Here is an 11475-nt window from a genome sequence, read left to right as displayed (position 1 = left end):
TCCTACCGAGTGTAGCGAATTTACTTGTAAGTGCAGAGCACAGAGAACACAAAGCGAGCAGCTAACGGGAAATTTAGGTAATGTGAATAATAAAGGAAATGTGTTGGGTTAATAGATTTATAATTGTTTATTTATACCATTAGATAATGTGAATAATAATGATGGAACTGTGTTGGGTTAATAGATTTATAATTGTTTATTTATATCATTATTTAAAGTTTTTTATGAGCTCACACTAAATTTTTATTTATACAATTATTTAATTTTTTTTATGAGCCAATATTAAATATTATTTTGGCCACGGACAAACAGCTTTATACATCATACTAAGCTGTAAAATGCTCAGCGCAATAATTTAAGAGTATAATTTAAGAGTATTTTAACTGCTGTTATGGTTGTTGAATTCTCTAAAGACTCTCTGAATTAAGTTGTCAAGCTACTCATAATTAGTGTTGAATTTACTGCCATAGTGATGAATTTGTTAATGTTGATCTAATGCTATGGCTAATTGTTCAGTACTCATGCACACACCCCCACTCTTGTCATGAAGTTCTTGTTGCTACAATGTTCTTAAAAAGAGAACAAGACATTTTTTTAGTACATTCAACGAGATACTAGACATGTCAGTTACACTAAGCTGTAAAATGCTCAGCGCAATAATTTAAGAGTATTTTAACTGCTGTTACGGTTGTTGAATTCTCTAAAGACTCTCAGAATTATGTTGTCAAGCTACTCATAATTAGTGCTGAATTTACTGCTATAGTGATGAATTTGTTAATGTTGATCTAATGCTATGGCTAATTGTTCAGTACTCATGCACACACCCCCACTCTTGTCATGAAGTTCTTGTTGCTACAATGTTCTTAAAAAGAGAACAAGACATATTTGTAGTACATTCAACGAGATACTAGACATGTCAGTTAGGCAGATTCTTGGTGATATTTGGTGATACATGATGATCTCAAACATATCTACCTAGATTGACATTTGCACCTGCGTGCTTTAAACAAATAATGCATGAAACACGATGTTAACTACGATATACAAGCAAGCCATTGATTCAAAACATAATCACATTCAGTACTGAGTGAGTGCCCTCGTTATTCCAACAGCTTAATCCATGCACAGCTAATCTTAGTAAAATAACTGGTTCAAAAACTTTTCTTACAACACAATTTAAAAATACTAGGCAATGAAAAATTTATCAACTAATAACAGAAGCATCATCCAAAATACTAGTCATTGAATATGGAATACAGATGGAACATGGTACTCTTTAACGGGGAGCTTGTTTACGTACAAGAATCCTTCAAACCCAATTCTATATTAGAGCAACTTTGGGGGGCAATGCATAAATTATATGACCCTAAAGTTAAAAGCTAGGGTCAGCAAGTTACAATTAACTTGATGATTCCCATGCCTGGACCCAATTCAAATCCAAGGTGGGCCAATTCCTTTACCAGAAGAACGCTCATCATCGTATATCTGGATGAAGTACTTTCTAAGCAGCCATTCATTATTATCTTTTTCCTGGGTATTAGATCCTACTCTAGAAGAAAGTTCATGTGAAGCAGTTACAGAGATATGAGGATAGCTCAAAACAAACAAAACGGTTTGTTATACACAAACTGTCATCTAACATAACCTACAAACTAGGATCTCTCTTTAACCTGCAGCCACTCTATCAGATCGAACATTTGCTTCCAATATGGCATGACATTTACCAGTTGAATCGCTCATCTCACTCTCCCTTTGCTCATCTCTTTGGCTAGAACTCAAATTGCTTATTTTAGATAGAACTTGAGGATAGCCATTGCCTCCTTGCTACATAAACTGTGACTGTGTCTCTCTAGGACCATTTCTTTCTGAATCTCCTACTCTATCCTTTCTTTGAAAATTCCTCAACATTACCTGTTTCACATAATCCAACAATGTCAAAAAAGTTTCATATCCTAAGGCCAATAAACCACACTGACGTGTCTACGCTACCACGAAAGATATGTTACCTTTAGCGATTCATTCTCAGAAGCAAGCTTTAAGATTCCTCTGCTTCAAGCTTTCAGATTCCTCTGCTATAAGATTTATTTCATTTCTGAGTGCCATGTTCTCAGAAGTCAGTGTCTCAACTTTTGCAGACAACTCTTCGCATTCCATCTGTTTCATGGAAGTCGGTGTTAGCACAGCACAGCACAGCAGACAGGGTATCAATTGAACAGTATTTACTGCTTTCATAAAACAATGACAACAGACTTTGTCTGTTCATGTCTCACGATTTTACCTCTCTATCTCTGCAAGCCTCTGATAAAAATACTAAGAACAAGTCTATACCTGTTTCTTCATTCGAGAGCGTTTAGCTGACTCCCGATTAGATTGTTTACACTTCTGTCGTTTTAATTCCCGTTCATCCTGTTTCGCAGGCTCATTTAGGACATGTACAAGCTTATTTAGTTCAACATATTTAAAGCTCATCAATATATTGGAAATAATTCACAATAAAAAGGTCACACTATAGGTGAATGCAAAAAAAAAATACAAACCCCTAAGTTGTATGTAATGGGGATACACACGGAAGTTTCAGAAATATGAAAGGAAAACTTTCCCAAGAAATAGGAAATGACAAATTGATGTGTTGGGGTAAACACCAGAGTGCCCACCTATTACATAGATACAGCCAGGAAATATTCCCTGCTTCTGAATCTCTTCTGGTCTATATCATCAAACCATGCTGCCCTCATATCAGATAAAACTGTTATTATGCATTAAACCATCTATTACTTAAAGAGCCCTACAAATGAGATTTAGCTTATTCGAGTTATAATTGACTGTGGACCACTTCTATCTAAATCTTCTTAAGAAATGCACTTATGTTCAAAGGACTTGTAAGAACAAGATGGATATGAGAATATAATGATAGTGTGATCAAATCATATTTCATGGATTGTGCATAACCAGAAAAGATGAAAGAAGGGTTGTCATCCCACAAAACAGTTGATAAAGATCACAGTTTGAACCCACTATAAGAGAACTTGAGTCTGTTTTGTTTTCAAAGGACCAAGATATTCAAGATATGAATGTTAAGTTAGTTGAGCTATCTCAGAAATGTGCCCAACTTGAAGAGATTAGTGGTAAGTGCACAGTACTGGATGAAAAATGCACTGAAATGGCTTTTCAAGCAGCCCAAAATGCAAATGAAAGAGATTCCTTACATTTGGAGGTAGATGCCCTTAGAAAATCTCTTTCAGAAAAGGAAACATTAATGAAAGCTTCTTCAGAATTTTATTCTGACTTGAAACACCAGTTTGACACTACCATAGAGAAGTTAATAGCTGCCATTGAGGAAGTCATTCAAGATGAGACTTTGGCATCTGTTCCTTGCTCGGAGAGAATGTCTTATCTGGAGACAAGCCTCCTTTTTCTTATTGAGGAGCATAAGGTAGCTTTTTCACAAGTGAACCTGGTTCATAAATGCTTACTTGAGCTTGCTTCTAATTATGGAAACTTGTTGGAAAAAAAACCTACACTTTCTTTGGATGTGTTCCTCAAAGAAGTCTTCAGTTACAAAGAAAAGGAAGTAGACCAGTTAAATGAAGAAGTAAACGTAATGAATTCAATTAAAACTCAGCATGAAGAAGAAATTAAGGAACTGAAGGACCGTTTATGTAAATTTGACGAGAATCTTAAAGAAATGAACATGGATAACAGCAAAATGAGAACTGAGCTTGAGCAGACAGAAAGCAAATTGTCATCAGTGAGAGAAAAGCTTAGTCTGGCCATCGCTAAAGGAAAAGGATTGGTTCAGGAACGCAATACACTAAGACAATCATTAGTGGACAAGTCCAATGAGCTAGAAAAATGTTTGCAGGAATTGCATAAGAAAAATGATACATTGCATGAAACTGAAATGAAAGCTTCTAAGCGTGTTAAAGCACTGGAATTAGAGCTAGAAGATATTCAAAATTCTGCAAGTGCTTTTCGGGAATCAGTTTCTAACAAGGACTCACTTCTTCAGAAAATTGAAAATGTCTTTGGGGAGATGAATTTGCCAGAGGCAATCCACTCCAAAGAAATAATTGATAAAGTTGAGTGGCTTGCAAAATCATCCCTTGGAGTAAATAACACTATGTCTAAAACAAGTGTGGATGATGACAAAACTGGGAAGTCATCTTGAAGATCTAAAAGAAGAGTACAAGGAACTACAAAATAAATACCGTAGTGTAGTTGAGCAGTCAGATATACTGGAGAAGACTTTGTTGGAAAGGAACCATCTTATTCAAAGATGGGAACAAATCCTTGAGAATGTTGATATGCCAACATCTATGCGAAATACTGATCCAGAATTTCAGATTGAATGGTTCAGCAGAGCACTAACGCAGGCCCAACAAGATGCAGCTTGTTTTAAGCATGAAATTGAGAATGCTCAAAGAATTGCTGACTTATCTGCCTTTGAAGTGGAGGACTCGAAGAGGAGAATAGAAAGCCTAGAGGAAAATCTCTTGAAAGTAAACTATGAAAAACAGGAATATGTGAAAAGCCTCGAGGAGCTTAATTCTAAATTTGAATCTCTAAACGAGCAAGCAGTTCAAGATGCATCCCGGAAAGAGAGTTTATGCAATGATCTTGTTGATCAACCTATGAGTGTGTGGAATCAAGCATTGCTGATAGGAATTTAATTGCAGAAGACTGCATGAAGAGACTATTGGATATGGTTATTGAAACATTGAAAGATCAAGATCTACAGGAGTTATCTTTATTCTGCAATAATGGGGAGCATCTCGAAGGATGTATCAAGAAACTCATAGAAAAGCTAAATGAATTATCTGAAGAAGTTGAAAAGCTCAAGGAAAGTGGTGATGCAAAGATGATGGAGCTTCAGGGTCTTCAGGCTGCAATGACCACAAAAACTACAAAACTTGAGGAAATGACTAAAAAGCAAGAAGAAGTCTATTTAGCAGTGGCATCACATAGAGTAGAGATAGAAAGTCATATACAACAAAATAGAATAATGGCTGAAGAGCTAGAGACAGTGAAAAAACAAAAGGATGCTTTACAGGTACAGCTTGAGGAGGCAGAAGAGAGATCATCAGTAATAAGGGAGAAACTGACTATGGCAGTGAAAAAAGGAAAAGGATTAGCTCAACAACGAGAAAATTTGAAACAATCTCTGGATGAAAAAATAGTAGAACATGAGCAGCTAAAAACAGAGTTGCAATTACGTGACTCTGTGATTAATGAACATAAGCAGAGAATCAGCGAGTTGTCAAGTGAGCTGGAGCGCTTTGAAAGTCTAGAAACAGATGTATTTTACTTAAAAAGTCATTGTGCCGAGCTAGAGAAGAAGTTACTTGATAGCAACAATACAAGACAGAGTATAATGAAGACATTAAACACTATTGACTTTACAGGTGAAGTTTTATACCAGGATCCGGTCAAGAAAATTGATTGGCTTGGTAAATCAGTGAATGAACTACAGCAAAAGATAGGTTTTGCTGAACAAGAAGCTACAAAATTCAAAGGAGAAGCTAACATACTAGCCACTAAGTTGGATAAGGTTTTTGAAAGGGTGCACTCCCTTGAGAGTGAGCTAGCAGATGCAGAAAACAAAATCTCAGCACTTTCAAATGCAAAAAAGGCAGTAGAAACAGAAAGTGACCATGAGATACAAAAAATCAAGGATGATCTGGTTGCATGCACTGAAGAGTTAAGAGAAGCTCATTCAAGGGCAGATGACCAGATTTCCAAATTGTTGAAACAACACGCTCAGTTGAAGCACTTAAAGGAAGAATATGGCTGCTTGCTCTCTCTTTTAGCACATGATTCTTCCAGGACGCAAGAGGTCTTGAGAAGTGTGGAGCTCTCTTTTCAAGATATATTAAGTCAACTTGATGCTTCAAAAGGGTTAGAGTTGCAGGTTTTATCATATCACTTTAGAGTAACACTAGATGGGTTATGCTTCATGAACCTGCAGTCTGACCAAAATAAACTCCTTCATCCATAGGATTCACTATTCAGTAGTAGACCATTAAGGAAATGAGAGACATCCATAGATATGCAGAATACAAACGAGATTCAAAATATGCCCATAGTAATATTTAGAGGTCAACTATTACGATTGACAACTCTGCAATCTTTGTAGTTGGCCATGCCCTATTGGTTTTCGTCTAATACTTACCCATTAAATGTCCAGGTCAAGAAATTCTTTGATTTGAATATAGTTTTCAAAGGGGTGCCTACACGAGAATTGGTATACTTAACTTCAAATGATGCTTTATTTGGTGGATCTCTTGACCGACCAATATTAATGGACTAATGTTTGGATCTAACTATTAAAATACTTAGCTATGATCTGTCAAACTTGTAGTTAAATTAGAGCTCAAAACTAAAAACTGTTAGAAATTTCAGGGTCAGATATCAAAGGATTCTGACGCCATGTTAGAAATTAGCATATATCTTGCAGCGGAAGAATTTATACTTTTAGAATTTTATCTTCTGTCACCATTTAGAGAAAACTGTTACCATTGATTTACAGGAATTCACATATAGCAGAACAACATGAACTTGCTTTAATTTAATAATGCAGAATACGGAAGAGTACAATAGTGTGATGCTGTGCTATATGGCACTAATGACCCTCAAACCCAATTCTATATTACAGCAACTTTGGGGGGCAATGCATAAATTATATGACCCTAAAGTTAAAAGCTAGGGTCAGCAAGTTACAATTAACCTGATGATTCCCATGCCTAGACCCAATTCAAATCCAAGGTGGGCCAATTCCTTTACCAGAAGAACGCTCATCATCGTATATCTGGATGAAGTACTTTCTAAGCAGCCATTCATTATTATCTTTTTCCTGGGTATTAGATCCTGCTCTAGAAGAAAGTTCATGTGAAGCAGTTACAGAGATATGAGGATAGCTCAAAACAAACAAAACGGTTTGTTATACACAAACTGTCATCTAACATAACCTACAAACTAGGATCTCTCTTTAACCTGCAGCCACTCTATCAGATCGAACATTTGCTTCCAATACGGCATGACATTTACCAGTTGAATCGCTCATCTCACTCTCCCTTTGCTCATCTCTTTGGCTAGAACTCAAATTGCTTATTTTAGATAGAACTTGAGGATAGCCATTGCCTCCTTGCTGCATAAACTGTGACTGTGTCTCTCTAGGACCATTTCTTTCTGAATCTCCTACTCTATCCTTTCTTCGAAAATTCCTCAACATTACCTGTTTCACATAATCCAACAATGTCAAAAAAGTTTCATATCCTAAGGCCAATAAACCACACTGACGTGTCTACGCTACCACGAAAGATATGCTACCTTTAGTGATTCATTCTCAGAAGCAAGCTTTAAGATTCCTCTGCTTCAAGCTTTCAGATTCCTCTGCTATAAGATTTATTTCATTTCTGAGTGCCATGTTCTCAGAAGTCAGTGTCTCAACTTTTGCAGACAACTCTTCGCATTCCATCTGTTTCATGGAAGTCGGTGTTAGCACAGCACAGCACAGCAGACAGGGTATCAATTGAACAGTATTTACTGCTTTCATAAAACAATGACAACAGACTTTGTCTGTTCATGTCTCACGATTTTACCTCTCTATCTCTGCAAGCCTCTGATAAAAATACTAAGAACAAGTCTATACCTGTTTCTTCATTCGAGAGCGTTTAGCTGACTCCCGATTAGATTGTTTACACTTTTGTCGTTTTAATTCCCGTTCATCCTGTTTGACAGGCTCGTTTAGGACATGTACAAGCTTATTTAGTTCAACATATTTAAAGCTCATCAATATATTGGAAATAATTCACAATAAAAAGGTCACACTTTAGGTGAATGCAAAAAAAAAATACAAAACCCTAAGTTGTATGTAATGGGGATACACACGGAAGTTTCAGAAATATGAAAGGAAAACTTTCCCAAGAAATAGGAAATGACAAATTGATGTGTTGGGGTAAACACCAGAGTGCCCACCTATTACATAGATACAGCCAGGAAATATTCCCTGCTTCTGAATCTCTTCTGGTCTATATCATCAAACTATGCTGCCCTCATATCAGATAAAACTGTTATTATGCATTAAACCATCTATTACTTAAAGAGCCCTACAAATGAGATTTAGCTTATTCGAGTTATAATTGACTGTGGACCACTTCTATCTAAATCTTCTTAAGAAATGCACTTATGTTCAAAGGACTTGTAAGAACAAGATGGATATGAGAATATAATGATAGTGTGATCAAATCATATTTCATGGATTGTGCATAACCAGAAAAGATGAAAGAAGGGTTGTCATCCCACAAAACAGTTGATAAAGAAAACAAAGCAAACACCAAAAGTCTGAGCAAGTCTATAGGAAGATGACGCAAGTAAATCCAGCTTATATTCACTAACCATCCAACCACAGAATGACCAACAGCACCATTAACCTGATGCAATACAAGATAGAATGATACATAGAAGGTAAAGCTTGGTATGCATACCTGGACCCATAATTCAGAAGGCACTCCATCATGACCTGGAATGAGTTGAGATGCTGCAGGAACAATTGTTGTTACACTGTTAGTTGTTCCCCGTCTTCCTTTTACAGGAGTTGCAGGCACATTATAGATGCCCATTCCAATATTTAGATTTGTAGTAGGTAGACTAACTGTTGACATTCCTAGAACAGGTGCTGGTGGAACTAAAGCCATTGTGCTTTAGCTTCTCCAGCCTGGGCATTATATGCTAGAGTATTGGCATCAGTAGCACTTGTTCCTGTCATTGTCGTGAAAATCAAATACCTACCTCTGTGGGAATGCACCATTTGTAGAACTGGACAATGCTTTCCCCTACCTACCTCTGCAGGTCCGCCGCCCCCTCAACACCCGCATGCAGGTCCGCCTCTGCAGGTCCGCCGGTGCCCCCTCAACACCCGCATGCAGGTCCGCCTCTGCAGGTCCGCCGGCGCCCCCTCAACACCCGCATGCAGGTCCGCCTCTGCAGGTCCGCCGGCGCCCCCTCAACACCTTCTAAACCCTAAAAAACTTTAACCTCTTAATCAATGGTTTCCACCCGGCGCCCAAAATTTGGGGTTTCCATGCGGCGCCCAAATTTGGGGTTTCCACCCGGCGCCCAAAATTTGGGGTTTCCACCCGACGCCCAAAATTTGGGGTTTCCAACCGGTGCCCAAATTTGGGGTTTCCATGCGGCGCCCAAAACTTGGGGTTTCCACCCGGCGCCCAAATTTGGGGTTTCTACCCGGCGCCCAAAATTTGGGGTTTCATGGAAGTCGGTGTTAGCACAGCACAGCACAGCAGACAGGGTATCAATTAAACAGTATTTACTGCTTTCATAAAACAATGACAACAAACTTTGTCTGTTCATGTCTCACGATTTTACCTCTCTATCTCTGCAAGCCTCTGATAAAAATACTAAGAACAAGTCTATACATGTTTCTTCATTCGAGAGCGTTTAGCTGACTCCCGATTAGATTGTTTACACTTTTGTCGTTTTAATTCCCGTTCATCCTGTTTCACAGGCTCGTTTAGGACATGTACAAGCTTATTTAGTTCAACATATTTAAAGCTCATCAATATATTGGAAATAATTCACAATAAAAAGGTCACATTATAGGTGAATGCAAAAAAAAAATACAAAACCCTAAGTTGTATGTAATGGGGATACACATGGAAGTTTCAGAAATATGAAAGGAAAACTTTCCCAAGAAATAGGAAATGACAAATTGATGTGTTGGGGTAAACACCAGAGTGCCCACCTATTACATAGATACAGCCAGGAAATATTCCCTGCTTCTGAATCTCTTCTGGTCTATATCATCAAACTATGCTGCCCTCATATCAGATAAAACTGTTATTATGCATTAAACCATCTATTACTTAAAGAGCCCTACAAATGAGATTTAGCTTATTCGAGTTATAATTGACTGTGGACCACTTCTATCTAAATCTTCTTAAGAAATGCACTTATGTTCAAAGGACTTGTAAGAACAAGATGGATATGAGAATATAATGATAGTGTGATCAAATCATATTTCATGGATTGTGCATAACCAGAAAAGATGAAAGAAGGGTTGTCATCCCACAAAACAGTTGATAAAGAAAACAAAGCAAGCACCAAAAGTCTGAGCAAGTCTATAGGAAGATGACGCAAGTAAATCCAGCTTATATTCACTAACCAGCCAACCACAGAATGGCCAACAACACCATTAACCTGATGCAATACAAGATAGAATGATACATAGAAGGTAAAGCTTGGTATGCATACCTGGACCCATAATTCAGAAGGCACTCCATCATGACCTGGAATGAGTTGAGATGCTGCAGGAAAAATTGTTGTTACACTGTTAGTTGTTCCCCGTCTTCCTTTTACAGGAGTTGCAGGCACATTATAGATGCCCATTCCAATATTTAGATTTGTAGTAGGTAGACTAACTGTTGACATTCCTGGAACAGGTGCTGGTGGAACTAAAGCCATTGTGCTTTAGCTTCTCCAGCCTGGGCATTATATGTTAGAGTATTGGCATCAGTAGCACTTGTTCCTGTCATTGTCGTGAAAATCAAATACCTACCTCTGTGGGAATGCACCATTTGTAGAACTGGACAATGCTTTCCCCTACCTACCTCTGCAGGTCCGCCGCCCCCTCAACACCCGCATGCAAGTCCGCCTCTGCAGGTCCGCTGGCGCCCCCTCAACACCTTCTAAACCCTAAAAAACTTTAACCTCTTAATCAACGGTTCATTTTTCTCCAATCGTCTAACACTAGATCTAAGGGCTACGATTACGACACAAAGACATTTTGGGAGGTTGATTTCAGAGGGGAACGCCTTACGACGTAACAAAATCTTTCATGTACTTTCATATTCTTTCCAAAGGAAAGATAACATACAAGATATTATTCTTGTGCATTCAAATGCATAACAAGCTTTCAAAAGAACTAGCGCAACAAGCAATTTTCTTTGTTCCTACTATTATGTTTTTTCTTTCTAAGGGATTAACGTAATATTTTATACTTATCCATGTGAATCCATGTTACTTTCCGAAAACATATTTCCCACAAGAGAGCTATTCACAATGGTTGTTCTATATAGAATTTATTATTTCATGCATGTAAAGATACATTTTCCTCTTACTAGAAGGTCTATCCCAATAATTATACATAATATTCTCCCAAAAGAAATATAATACCAGATCTAATCACTTTAGGTGTGCAAATGCATATTATTTTTCCCAAAAGAAGGTTAACATAATCAATATTATGCGATTTCACCTTCTTTTTCTCTCGAAATCTAATACCAAAACTATATTTTTGCATGCATGCAAGTGTATATTTTCCTCTAAAGAATCTTCCAAAGGAATATTAACACAATAAAGAATTTGATTACCAGTTTTCCTCTCCAAGAATCTAATTCAATAATGCATATAGAGACATCTTTCTTCTCTTCTCTTCTTTTTGAATAGTTCTAACACAACAAA

The 11475-nt window shown here is 37.4% G+C and overlaps 1 protein-coding gene across 15 annotated transcripts; it reads right to left on the bottom strand.

Moving 5' to 3' along the window:
* Nucleotides 1-1455: 1455 nt before the first annotated feature.
* Nucleotides 1456-10814, bottom strand: LOC149193289 (transcriptional activator TAF-1-like). 15 transcript variants are annotated; one of them, XR_016254431.1, is made up of 7 exons: nt 10267-10658; nt 8484-8674; nt 7649-7726; nt 7327-7474; nt 7045-7231; nt 2279-2406; nt 2046-2154 (listed from the first exon to the last, which is right to left on the bottom strand). XR_016254431.1 is itself a non-coding variant. In XM_089404821.1 (5 exons), the coding sequence occupies exons 1-4, from the start codon at nt 8871-8873 to the stop codon at nt 2023-2025; spliced, it is 297 nt and encodes a 98-aa protein (XP_089260947.1). In that variant the 5' UTR covers nt 8874-8888; the 3' UTR covers nt 1456-1911; nt 2007-2022. The 15 variants fall into 15 exon arrangements, 7 of the variants coding, with proteins under 7 accessions (XP_089260947.1, XP_089260946.1, XP_089260951.1 ...); XR_016254428.1 differs by lacking the exon at nt 10267-10658 and having other exon boundaries at nt 8484-8898; XR_016254429.1 differs by lacking the exon at nt 10267-10658 and having other exon boundaries at nt 2329-2406; nt 8484-8898.
* Nucleotides 10815-11475: the final 661 nt, after the last annotated feature.

This window comes from Pinus tabuliformis, chromosome 2_2 (genome assembly GCF_031772625.1).
Source record: "Pinus tabuliformis cultivar Carrire ecotype Pingquan chromosome 2_2, CPIR1, whole genome shotgun sequence".
NCBI lineage: Eukaryota > Viridiplantae > Streptophyta > Pinopsida > Pinales > Pinaceae > Pinus > Pinus tabuliformis.
Note: the sequence above shows the minus strand (reverse complement) of the source record. Positions and strands in the feature narration are given on the sequence as shown.